This window comes from Heptranchias perlo, chromosome 18 (assembly GCF_035084215.1).
Source record: "Heptranchias perlo isolate sHepPer1 chromosome 18, sHepPer1.hap1, whole genome shotgun sequence".
Taxonomy (NCBI): domain Eukaryota; kingdom Metazoa; phylum Chordata; class Chondrichthyes; order Hexanchiformes; family Hexanchidae; genus Heptranchias; species Heptranchias perlo.
Window position 1 is genome coordinate 43,320,139 of NC_090342.1, and position 13,486 is coordinate 43,333,624.

A 13,486-nucleotide genomic window follows, 5' to 3' on the forward strand; every position below is an offset into this window, starting at 1 on the left:
AAATGCTGACACTAGCATCAAAATCTTACCATATCCATGACAGTGAGATGGCCATAACCATACACAATAGCGTTTGGAGGATTGGATGCTGGCAACAGGAACGCAAATGAAGTACACAGAGTTGAAGGTATCAGTAGATAAAGAGGGTTTACATGAATGGCCTCAGCCTGCAAGAGAAATCAGTCAGAGAAAATATAAAAACAATCTAAAAGATTGTACCAAGCAACAGCAAAAGCAAATGAGACAACTAGAATAGCGATACCTGGTCATTAAATTTGTAAATTATTGTACAGTTAGTGATGAAATTAGGACACCTCAGCTTTCAGATTGCAACTGTAAACAAGATTTTTCTGTGAAGAATATTAACCAGCAGCCCATTTTCAGCAGCACCTGTGAATTACATTTTTTTTATTTGTTCATGGGATGTGGGCGTCTCTGGCAAGGCCAGCATTTATTGCCCATCCCTAATTGCCCTTGAGAAGGTGGTGGTGAGCCGTCTTCTTGAACCGCTGCAGTCCATGTGGTGAAGGTTCTCCCACAGTGCTGTTAGATAGGGAGTTCCAGGATTTTGACCCAGCAACAATGAAGGAACGGCGATGTATTTCCAAGTCGGGATGGTGTGTGACTTGGAGGGGAACGTGCAGGTAGTGTTGTTCCCATGCACCTGCTGCCCTTGTCCTTCTAGGTGGTAGAGGTCGCGGGTTTGAGAGGTGTTGTCGAAGAAGCCTTGGCGAGTTACTGCAGTGCATCCTGTAGATGATACACACTGCAGCCACGGTGCGCCAGTGGTGAAGGGAGTGAATGTTTAGGGTGATGGATGGGGTGCCAATCAAGCGGGCTGCTTTGTCCTGGATGGTGTCGAGCTTCTTGAGTGTTGTTGGAGCTGCACTCATCCAGGCAAGTGGAGAGTATTCCATCACACTCCTGACTTGTGCCTTGTAGATGGTGGAAAGGCTTTGGGGAGTCAGGAGGTGAGTCACTCGCCGCAGAATACCCAGCCTGCTCTTGTAGCCACAGTATTTATGTGGCTGGTCCAGTTAAGTTCTGGTCACTGGTGACCCCCAGGATGTTGATGGTGGGGGATTCGGCGATGGTAATGCCATTGAATGTCAAGGGGAGGTGTTGTTGGAGATGGTCATTGCCTGGCTCGAATGTTACTTGCCACTTATCAGCCCAAGCCTGGATGTTGTTCAGGTCTTGCTGCATACGGGCATGGACTGCTTCATTATCTGAGGGGTTGCGAATGGAACTGAACACTGTGCAATCATCAATGAACATCCCCATTTCTGACCTTGTGATGGAGGGTAGGTCATTGATGAAGCAGCTGAAGATTATTGGGCCTAGGACATTGCCCTGAGGAACTTCTGCAGCAATGTCCTGGGGCTGAGATGATTGGCCTCCAATAACCACTACCATCTTCCTTTGTAAGGAGTCTTACAACACCAGGTTATAGTCCAACAGTTGTAAGACTCCTTACATTTGTCCACCCCAGTCCATCACCGGCATCTCCACATCATGGCTACCATCTTCCTTTGTGCTAGGTATGATTCCAGCCACTGGAGAATTTTGCCCCTGATTCCCATTGACTTCAATTTTAGTAGGGCTCCTTGGTGCCACACTCGGTCAAATGCTGCCTTGATGTCAAGAGCAGTCACTCTCACCTCACCTCTGGAATTCAGCTCTTTTGTCCATGTTTGGATCAAGGCTCTAATAAGGTCTGGAGCCGAGTGGTCCTAGCAGAACCCAAACTGAGCATCGGTGAGCAGGTTATTGGTGAGTAAGTGCCGCTTGATAGCACTGTTGATGACACCTTCCATCACTTTGCTGATGATTGAGAGTAGACTGATGGGACGGTAATTGGCCGGATTGGATTTGTCCTGCTTTTTGTGGACAGGATATACCTGGGCAATTTTCCACATTGTCTGGTAGATGCCAGTGTTGTAGCTGTACTGGAACAGAACTTGGGGCAATATATTATCCAGAAAGTTCTCTTGTTCTGCACACAGGAATGGTGAACTAAATAGGTAGCACAGTCACTGCAAGAATTGGACTGTTTAATGTTCATTTATAATATCTGAACTTCAACTTGGATGATTTCATAATTAGCATCTAGTTTTATTAATAGCAGCTTGCCTCTGTATCCTCAATGTTCAAGTCCTGCAGTAACTTTTCCACTCACCTGTTCTGGGTATCATTTGGTAACTACAGTTCGAAATAGAATATGTAAAATGCAGCTGCAGTACTCACCAAAGGAGCTAGAATTGGAAGGAAGATCGTTATAGTAGCTGGGTTGCTGGCAACCTCTGTGACACTTGTAACAATCAAACAGGACACCAGGACGATGACCCATACTGGCAAGCTGCCAAGTGGCTCCAGTTTGCTTCCCACCCATAAAGAAAGCCCAGATACCTGTTGGGGGAGGGTGGGGAAAGCGAATGCATGTTTTGTTAGACTTGATCAGAAAAGGATAGCTGGTACACCGTACATTACAGTACATCTTTTGGACACCCATGCGAAATATAGGCACCCATTGAAAAAAAAAGAGGTGTCAGTGGAAGATATGTGCCTTCACAACAAAAAGGGCAAAATTTACCGGAGGGTGGTGTTGGCTGGGAGGGAGTGGGTAGCGGGCATAGGCAGTGATTGGGATGGGCAGAGACCGTGGTTTGCTGGGGTGGGGGGTAGTGGTGGCGATTGGAGGGGTAGTGGTGGCAATTGGAGGAGAGGGCAGGGGTCGAGGTTGAGATTGGCGGGGGAGCATTAGTCAGCAGCGTCTTGCGTGGTTTAAACGTACGGTTGGGAGGGGCACATCTGCTCCTTCCGACTCCACATTCAGCTAAGTTAGAAACCAGGTTTTCCTGAACACAGCTGGTGCCAGTGCCAGCTGCATTCCAGGCCACCTAATATTGCAGAGGGGAATGTCTTCGACCTGAAATACTAACTCTGTTTCTTTCTCCACAGATACTGCCGCACTTGCTGAGCTGTTCCAGCATTTTCTGTTTTTATCCCAGATTTCCAGCATCCGCAGTATTAGAAATAGCACCTCATTGAAGGACCAATTACCTTTTGTACCTTATGTAATCCCCTCTGATCCCTTTTAAATGGTGTGGGGTTACAGCTTGCACTGAGCACTGACTGCAGTAGCATATTCAATAGTGATCTACTACATTCTTGTTCAATGGTAGAGTACTGTAATAATGCTACCCCTTTAAACCGCCCAATGTGTATAGCGGGCAAATCGTGTTAGCACGAAGGCGCCCACTATATGCGGTGGGGACAGTATTTATGGCTGTAACACAATATCACCATTTTTCTGACTGTTTAAACATTACTCATGTGGTTTATGGCCTCACCTGAACTGCTCTATTTTTTTGTCCAGCCTTTACACCCCATCAGCCATCTGCTGTTCTCCAGTTACAATAAATATAGTAGTTAGTGAATACAGAAAGAACTTGCAATTATATCGTGCTTTTTTTGTCCTCAAGATGTCCCAAAATGCTTCACAGCCAATGAATTACTTTTGAAGTGTAGTCACTGTTGTTATGTGTGCAAATGCAATAGGCAATTTGCTCACAGCTTTAATGAGATAAATGACCGGTTAATCTGTTTTAGTGATGTTGGTTAAGGGACAAATGTTGGCCAGGACATTGGGAGAACTCTACCACTCACCTTGGAATAGTGCCATAGGATCGTTTACATCTATCTGAACAGGCAAATGGGGCCTCTGTTTAACTTCTCATCCAAAAGGTGACACCTCCCCCAGTACTGAAGTGTCAGCCAAGTCCTTGAGTGGGGCTTGAATCCACAACCTTTTGATTCTGAGGGGAGAGTGCTACCACTGAGCCAAGCTGGGATAACAATGCAATATGCAACAAAGGTTGTACTTTTGTCAGGCATGTGGTGTGATCATTTATTAATTATATGTACTAAAGACAGAGGGGTAAATTTTCATCTTCACCACATGGGCAGTAATGTGGCGAAGCGGATCGCCCGCCTGTTATGGAACACACTGGATTTTCGTTCCATTGAGTCCAATAGCGTGAAGACGAGAATCCAAGAATGTTCCTGCATGATTGCAGATTATTGTTTGATCAACCTGCATTACAAACATTGTTTAATACCCTACAGTGAATATCAATTACCATTACTTTCAGCTACCATATTTACCAGACAGTGCGACATTGCTATCTCACTAACTATGTAGCAGCACAAATGGACAAAAGCAAGATTTGCAAACAAGGTAAAATATCTCTTGAAATAACAGCACGTCACAGAAAACGATTTCAGGGCTAACATCTAATCAAGGGCTTCAGGTGAAGTTCATCACTCCTTCGAGCTTTGCTCTTGCTCTTTTATAGAGGAAAACATATACAGACCATATTACCTCAGAACCCTTTGCCAGGGCAAAGCCGCCACCAACAAGTAATAATATTTCCCAAGGCATGCACGACTGGAACTCTTTCCAAGTAATAAGCGTAGTGTACTCCTTCTTCTCTGTAAGAGGATCAAAAGCAGGTGGCAAAAGACATAGGAAAACCTTGGTACCCTGGCTGACACATGCATTCTGTAACAATAGTCTGGTTTAAAACCCATCATTCAGTTCTAATTACAGACAAATTTAATGCAAACTGCCTTTTTTTCCCAAGAAGTAGTTTCTTTTTTCTTTTATTTTGCATAAGGAAGTCTCCCCCTCCCCACTGCTTGATGATTGTATGCAACAGATCTCAATAGATTTCTATCACTTTGGGACCAGTGATCATAATTCCATTAGTTTTAAGATAGCTATGGAGAAGGATAGGTCTGGCCCAAAAGTTAAAATTCTAAATTGGGGAAAGGCCAATTTTGATGGTATTAGACAGGAACTTTCAGAAGTTGATTGGGAGAGTCTGTTGGCAGGCAAAGGGACGTCTGGTAAGTGGGAGGCTTTCAAAAGTGTGTTAACCAGGGTTCAGTGTAAGCACATTCCTTATAAAGTGAAGGGCAAGGCTGGTAGAAGTAGGGAACCTTGGATGACTCGGGAGATTGAGGCACTAGTCAAAAATAAGAAGGAGGCATATGACATGCATAGGCAGCTGGGATCAAGTGGATCCCTTGAAGAGTATAGAGATTGCCGGAGTAGAGTTAAGAGAGAAATCAGGAGGGCAAAAAGGGGATATGAGATTGCTTTGGCAGATCAGGCAAAGGTGAATCCAAAGAGCTTCTACAAATACATAAAGGGCAAAAGGGTAACAAGGGAGAGAGTAGGGCCTCTTAAGGATCAACAAGGTCATCTATGTGCGGAACCACAAGAGATGGGTGAGATCCTGAATGAATATTTCACATCGGTATTTACGGTTGAGAAAGGCATGGATGTTAGGGAACTTGGGGAAATAAATAGTGATGTCTTGAGGAGTGTACATATTACAGAGAGGGAGGTGCTGGAAGTCTTAACGCGCATCAAGGTAGATAAATCTCCGGGACCTGATGAAATGTATCCCAGGACGTTATGGGAGGTTAGGGAGGAAATTGCGGGTCCCCTAGCAGAGATATTTGAATCATCCACCGCTACAGGTGAGGTGCCTGAAGATTGGAGGGTAGCAAATGTTGTGCCTTTGTTTAAGAAGGGCGGCAGGGAAAAGCCTGGGAACTACAGACCAGTGAGCCTGACATCTGTAGTGGGTAAGTTGTTAGAGGCTATTCTGAGGGACAGAATCTACAGGCATTTGGAGAGGCAGGGACTAATTAGGAACAGTCAGCATGGTTTTGTGAGAGGAAAATCATGTCTCACGAATTTGATTGAGTTTTTTGAAGGGGTAACCAAGAAGATAGATGAGGGCTGTGCAGTAGACGTGGTCTACATGGACTTCAGCAAAGCATTTGACAAGGTACCGCATGGTAGGTTGTTACATAAGGTTAAATCTCATGGGATCCAAGGTGAGGTAGCCAATTGGATACAAAATTGGCTTGACGACAGAAGACAGAGGGTGGTTGTCGAGGGTTGTTTTTCAAACTGGATGCCTGTGTCCAGCGGTGTGCCTCAGGGATCGGTGCTGGGTCCGCTGTTATTTGTTATTTATATTAATGATTTGGATGAGAATTTAGGAGGCATGGTTAGTAAGTTTGCAGATGACACCAAGATTGGTGGCATTGTGGACAGTGAAGAAGGTTATCTAGGATTGCAACGGGATCTTGATAAATTGGGCCAGTGGGCCGATGAATGGCAGATGGAGTTTAATTTAGATAAATGTGAGGTGATGCATTTTGGTAGATCGAATCGGGCCAGGACCTACTCCGTTAATGGTAGGGCGTTGGGGAGAGTTATAGAACAAAGAGATCTAGGAGTACAGATTCATAGCTCCTTGAAAGTGGAGTCACAGGTGGATAGGGTGGTGAAGAAGGCATTCAGCATGCTTGGTTTCATTGGTCAGAACATTGAATGCAGGAGTTGGGATGTCTTGTTGAAGTTGTACAGGGCATTGGTGAGGCCACACTTGGAGTACTGTGTACAGTTCTGGTCACCCTATTATAGAAAGGATATTATTAAACTAGAAAGAGTGCAGAAAAGATTTACTAGGATGCTACCGGGACTTGATGGTTTGACTTACAGGGAGAGGTTAGACAGACTGGGACTTTATTCCCTGGAGAGTAGGAGGTTAAGGGGTGATCTTATAGAAGTCTATAAAATAATGAGGGGCATAGATAAGGTCGATAGTCAAAATCTTTTCCCAAAGGTAGGGGAGTCTATAACGAGGGGGCACAGATTTAAGGTGAGAGGGGAGAGATACAAAAGGATCCAGAGGGGCAATTTTTTCACTCAAAGGGTGGTGAGTGTCTGGAACGAGCTGCCAGAGGCAATAGTAGAGGCGGGTACAATTTTGTCTTTTAAAAAGCATTTGGACAGTTACATGGGGAAGATGGGTATCGAGGGATATGGGCCAAGTGCAGGCAATTGGGACTAGCTTAGTGGTATAAACTGGGCGACATGGACATGTTGGGCCGAAGGGCCTGTTTCCATGTTGTAACTTCTATGATTCTATGATCTCATTAGCCCTCATGGAAAATGGATTCCGACCAGATTACATGAGAAAATCACCCATGACTCGTGTATAAGTTGTGTCAAAATTTCTTGCTTTTTTAGTTTAACAGTGTTCTTTGAGGCTCCCCCTCCTATTCCAAGAATGTGATATGTTAACTGAATAAGAAAAAAAAAATGAAAGAACACTTTGGCACAGAAGCAAAGACACTGACGCAGCATGTTGAAGCAGGCTGATTCACGGAATGCTCAATGCACCCGTGGGAGTTGCTGAGTGAAAGTTAAGTGCCTGCCCTCTACTGTGTGTGGGTGGGGAATAGAAAGAGTCAGCATTATGTTGATCTTGTACTTTCCTAGCACACAACCCAGTGCAACAATGGTATTGGACTTGTAACAAGTCACGTGCCTTGGTCGCATATTAGTAAGTAACATACCCTCAGAAATTTTTATTTTTAAAAAGCAAGAACCCCCAACATAAACATGAATTTTATTCTTATTAGAATGTCTTTATGAATAAATTTATCAATGAAACATTTGCTAAGAAATAAAAAGACCCAGTGTAATTTTCATCCTTCATACAGACATCTTTTGTGGATGGAAGGAATGTGAAGGAAGTTACAGTTAGAGCAAGGCACCTGCCTCAGTTCATGACATTTTCAACTTTCATTCACCCTTGTTATTCAGCGATTCTGAATTCCCATAATGATGCAAATAGATAAAATAAAACAACGTTCTTACTTCTCCCTTTCTCTATGTTGCCTCCCCCTTGATTAAAGTCTTCCAACTGTTGGCACTGGGAATACTTATAGTATTCAACATTTTTAATACCAGTTTAGTCTTTATAGGTTTTCAAAATGCCTTCTAACGTTAATGTCACAGTTGATAACAAGTGATGTCTTAATTTAGCGGCATATTTTAAAATGTCCCAGTTCATAGAATCATAGACTCTTACAGCACAGAAGGAGGCCATTCAGCCCATCATGCCTGTGCTAGCTCTTTGAAAGAGCTCTCCTATTAGTCCCACTTCCTTGCTCTTTCCACATAGACCTACAAATTTTTCCTTTTCAAGTATATATCCAATTCCCTTTTGAAAGTTACTATTGAATCTGCTTCCACCGTCCTTTCAGGCAGTGCTTTCCAGATTGTAACAACTCGCTGCGTAAAAAAAATCCTCCTCTTCTTCCCCCTGGTTCTTTTGCCAATTATCTTAAATTTCTTGTTGAGAGTGGAAACAGTTTCTTCCTATCTGCTCTATCAAAACTCCTCATCATTTTGAACAACTCTAAAACTGCTCTATTGAGAACAATCCCAGCTTCTCAAGTCTCTACACATAACTGAAGTCTCTGTTAACTGAAGTGCTAACTGTTGATCATCCCTATTGGCCACATGCAGTTGTTGTACATTGAATCCTGCAGAATTCAACTGCAACATTTCTATAAAAGCACTGTTATTATACAAAAACACTCTTAAAAACTAAGCTAAAATGTGTTTGTTTGAACACTGGGATCTGAATTGGTAAACTATTATGCCATTGTATCAAGATGCAAGTTCTTGGGCGATTGAACTGGAGGCAGACTATTGCAATGGAACATTGTCCAGATGCACACAATTTTATTCTATTCCACGGGTTCTGTAGCCACGTTCATGACTCATAATATTGCTCAGGTCACATTTTCTCTTCCTCCCACCTGTGACCCTTAGCTCCCTGTGTCTCTAACCTTCCATCCATAGGCCTCAGCTTTGGGATTTTGCCGAATGCAAGATATTGAGATTGCGGCCCTTTACAACAAGTTAGTGAATAACCCTAAATACAGTACATAATGAAACTCAGTTGACCTGTGGTATTCTCTTTCAGTGGGCCTGATCACAGCCTGAATTTTGAGATGTGAAAAGCAGTTGTTGGAATTGATGCTAACCTGCTCAGATTGTAATGAAAACTTATAAATAAAGTGAAAAATTTGAACTAACAACCCAACTCTTTTTTTATACCTGAAGTAGGCTTCTCCGCAGGCAAGATGAAAAAAAGGAGTCCCAGCAGGAGGGCTACAGTGGAATCTGTGGCAAAACCTTTGTACCTGCAGAAGAACGATTTACATTTAGTTTGCATTGGGACTTTCTAATTGACAGAAACTGTCCTGCTCCTAAAAACTATCACAGTAGCAACAATATCTCATGGCATGTTCTAAAATAACCTTCATGTGGAAAAAAAAATCAAGGCAATCTGATTCTGCATCCCATAAAACAACTATGGTATAGAGGGCAGGTGGCTGACTGCTCACAGCTGTCTATCAATTCTGTCCTGGGCGACCACTGATGTATGACAACGGTTCAGTGACATTTCTTCCTCGGATCTATGCTCCCCATGTGAGATAGTGTCTGGCCTCCACTCACTGCTTCTCTACAGAAATGCAGCTGGAAGTGGCATCTCAGAAGGGAAGGTGTTGCGGGGATAAATTCACATTCCGTTCCTCTGTGGCACTGCACATTGGTGCTCATACACACTGCACCGACCTTTATTCTCACAAGCTGTCCAGTTAGACTCTAAGGGAATCAAGGGATATGGGGATAGGGTGGGAAAGTGAAGTTGAGGTAGAAGATCAGCCATGATCTTATTGAATGGCAGAGCAGGCTTGAGGGGCAGTGTGGCCTACTCCTGCTCCTATTTCTTATGTTCTTATTTGGCATGTTGTACTCTTTCTACAGTGTATAATTTGAATGTTAACCATCTCTGAGACATTTGAACATAAGGCATCCAAAGGCATATCAACAGTTGCTTCTAAAATAGAAACTACAAACACTCATTATATAATGTTGTTAGTGTCAGAGCTAAAAATAATAAAACTTATCATATCAAAATGCCACAAAGTTCTTCACACAATTAATTAAATTTGAAGCACAATAACTGTTGTTAAATAGACATTTGCCAATGACTTTCTGCACCAGCAGCATCTCATGAACAGCTATGAGCTGAAGGACCAGTTGATCCTGTTTTTTTGTGCTATTGATTGAGGAAGCAATCTTTGGCTAAAACACTGAGTGAATGCCTTGCTCTTTCTTGAATAAGCAATCCTTCTGTTCACAGCGGCGATACTTCAAAACCAATTACAATCTTTATGTGGGAGACCATGATATGAGTCAATACATTTGGTTAAGTAGAGATGGGCATTTCATTGCTGAGATATAAAATATTTAGCATGATCTCCGGATGACAAGAGCATTCTTATACCATTTTGCGGTATACTACGTGAGGCTCTACCTCACCACCGCCTACTTCGACTCCTCCACTGTCCCTGATTTGTCACACTGCTTGTCTGACATCCAGCACTGGATGAGCAAAAATTTCCTCCAACTAAATATTGGGAAGACTGAAGCCATTGTCTTCGTTCCTCGCCACAAACTCTGTTCCCTAGCCACTGACTCCATCCCTCTCCCTGGCCACTGTCTGAGGTGGAACCAAACCGTTCGCAAACTTGGCATCCTATCTGATCCAGAGATGAGCTTCCAACCACATACCACTTAATCACCAAGACCACCTAGTTCCACCACTAACATTGCCCGTCTCCGCCTCTGCCTCTGCCTCTGCTCATCTGTTGCTGAAACCGTCATCCATGCCTTTGTTACCTCTAGACTTGACTATTTCAATGCTCCCCTGGCCGGCCTCCAATCTTCCACCCCCCCATAAAACTTGAACTCATCCAAATCTCTGCTGCCCTTATCCTAACTCACAGCAAATCCCATTCATCCATTACCCTTGTGCTCGCTGACCTACATTGGCTGCTGGTCCGGGAAGGCCTCGATTTTAAAATTCCCATCCTTGTTTTCAAATCCCTCCATGGCCTCGCCCCTCCCAATCTCTGTTAGCTCCTCCAGCCCTACAACCCTCCAAGATCTCTGCGCTCCTCTAATTCTTGCCTCTTGCGCATCCCCGATTTTAATCACTCCACCATTGGCGGCCATGCCTTCAGCTGCCTAGGCCCTAAGCTCTGGAATTCCCTCCCTAAACCTCTCCGCCTCTCTACCTCTCTCTTACTCCTCCTTTATGATGCTCCTTAGAACCTACCTCTTTGACCAAGCTTTTAGCCCTAATATCGCTTTATGGGGCTCGGTTTCAAATTTTGTTTGAAAATCGCTGCTGTAAAGCACCCTGGGACATTTTACTACATTAAAGACGCTATTTAATTCAAGTTGTTTTTTGTTTTTGTTGTTGTTGTTGTTGTTGTTGTTGGTGTTGGTGTTGGTGTTGGTGTTGGTCCGAGTGGTCACTCATCAGCATGATTACTCCTACGAGGTGCTCTCCCAGATAAACTGGTGGAAGTCTGCTGTTGCTCATGTTGAGATGATTGTGGCCCGTGATTTCCGGGTGTTCGAGCCTGTGAGGGGCCTGGCTGCAGATGGCAGCACCTCAGCTGCTGGCAGGGCAGTCTGGCCCAGCTGGCTTTCTGGCACTGTGGAGGGTATTGATTAAGGGGGTGGCAAGGGAGCAGATGTGCTGACATCCTGAGGGAGGCCACTGCGTGCCGCTCCTGTTGGGTCAATGCTGCTCCCATGGGCCTGCAGCTCATCTGTTCCACTGATCTGCGGAATAGCAGACTGCAGGAGATGAGTGACACCTTGAAACCATATGGTCCGCTATTCTCTCCAAGGTGGAGCCCAGAGTCTGCATGGCAGCCATTTGAACTTCTACCAAAGGTACAAAGGCTGATAACATAGAACCTGTTATGTGGGCCCAGCTGCAGCATCCCAGAAACTGGCCACATACTCCAAGGTAGACTGCAGAGTGGTGATGCCATGTGAGATGGCACCATACAAGTTGGAAGCGGCCACCTCCATACTTTTAGCCATGGTGGTGAAACACCTTGGCAGACTTTCCAATACCTTGTATAACTGCTATGTGAGGCAAGCAGTTTCATTTTGAAGTCTGGGCCCTTGAAGCCCATATCTCTGTCCCCCTCGGCAGAGTTGGGAGAGTACCTCGCTCTCCAGCGAGCCGTCTCCTGGACTGTCCCTGCCACCACTACCTGCTCCTGTTCACTTGTGCTGGGTGTGTCACCACATAGACCATTGTAACTCACTCTCCAATCCACTAGGAGTGCCAATCTCTGTGCTGGTGCTGGTGAAGGATGGAACGCATGACAGTGCTTCCTCAGAAAGACTGTCCTTCTTCGAGGAGTCTTCTTCTGGAGGTTCTTGCTGCTGAGGAAGACCTAGAGGATAGAGAAAAGAGACAAGAGTTAGCCTGGCACTGACAGGTTGCACAGTAGCAGATAACAGGCATCACCCGTGCAACTTGGTGTTGTCAAGCTGGCTGAATGTGTGTTTTTCTGAAGTACATGATGTGGTACAAGTAATAGTCAGAGACCCTGTTCGGATAAGCCCCCAACCTTGAAATCTCCAATGCGGATAGCTCTCGAGGGGCCACTGATCATGACAGCTTGCTGCTGTAGCTCGGAGACGATCATGATGCAGGGTGTTCCTCTCTCGATCTCACTCCTCTCCTTTGTGTTCGACACCATTTTCTCCTGCAGAGAGGATGAGAGCTAGTGAGTGGCTACTGAAAAGGACACTGCACGGGTGTGGAGCTTCTGCTTGTGGTGCACATGCTGAGAGGGAGAAGAAGTAAGATGCAAGGATGATGGGGAGGTGTTGAATGGAAAGCATGTCTGTGGAGTATGAAGTGAGCCTTGAGAGAAGTTGCAGATTCCGTAAAGGATACAGAATGAGAAAAGAATTCTGCTGTGAGGAAAACAAGCAAGAGTGAGTGTGTGTTTGGAATGAGAATGAGAGGTGGTATAATGTATCCATGTGATGGGTGGTCAAGAATGTGATGCAGGAGAGGGAACTGTTCAGAGTGCTGGGGGTGGGGTGGGGTTGGGGGGGGGGGAAAGGACTGTTGCCATGTGGTATTGAGAGAGATGGAGAAATGAAGAGCTGTACTCAACCTTGTAGCTCTTGACAGGTCACTGTAACATTTCCTGCATTTCACCCAGGTCCAGGAATTGTCAATCTCTGCCACCTCTCTCCAGACCTGGTATGTCAATCTTTGCAATCTTCCTGCCACTCATGGGAATGAGTTTGTCGCTCCTCGCCTCCACCTCTTCCACAAAGACCTCCAAGGAGGCCTCAAAAAACCTGGCGGCTTGCTTCCGACTCATTTCTGCAGAAAACTTTCTTGCAGCAATCTCACAGAGCAATGAGCCAGCAGGAAATACAGCCTCCCTTCAAGAGATGCATTCCCACTTTAAATAGGGCCCTGGAGGCCCGCTGGAAATTATGCCCAGAAATTGGGCAGCCTTCACGTTTCCGACACGATCGGGTGGGAAGTCCACCAGACAGATATTAATAAGGTCCGGGGGTTAAATTCCCCCAGTTTGAAATTTAGAACAGAAGGTTCGTGTCACAGAGTCACACTCAGCCAAAACCCACTCCGAATTAAAATCAGCTCCTTTGTTTTAAGTGGTCAAAAACAAATTGCAT

General features: G+C 44.8%; 1 protein-coding gene across 3 annotated transcripts in view; it reads right to left on the reverse strand.

The window, feature by feature from the left end:
* The window catches only part of slc13a1 (solute carrier family 13 member 1), a 72,136-nt gene that overhangs the window by 8,109 nt on the left and 50,541 nt on the right, over window positions 1–13,486 (reverse strand). For all 3 annotated transcript variants that reach the window (XM_067999807.1, XM_067999806.1, XM_067999804.1), the window contains 4 exons: window positions 9,002–9,087; window positions 4,385–4,494; window positions 2,248–2,409; window positions 30–167 (listed from right to left, as the gene is read on the reverse strand). In XM_067999807.1, coding sequence (XP_067855908.1) covers window positions 30–167; window positions 2,248–2,409; window positions 4,385–4,494; window positions 9,002–9,087 — 496 coding nt within the window. The remainder of the gene's footprint in view (window positions 1–29; window positions 168–2,247; window positions 2,410–4,384; window positions 4,495–9,001; window positions 9,088–13,486) is intronic.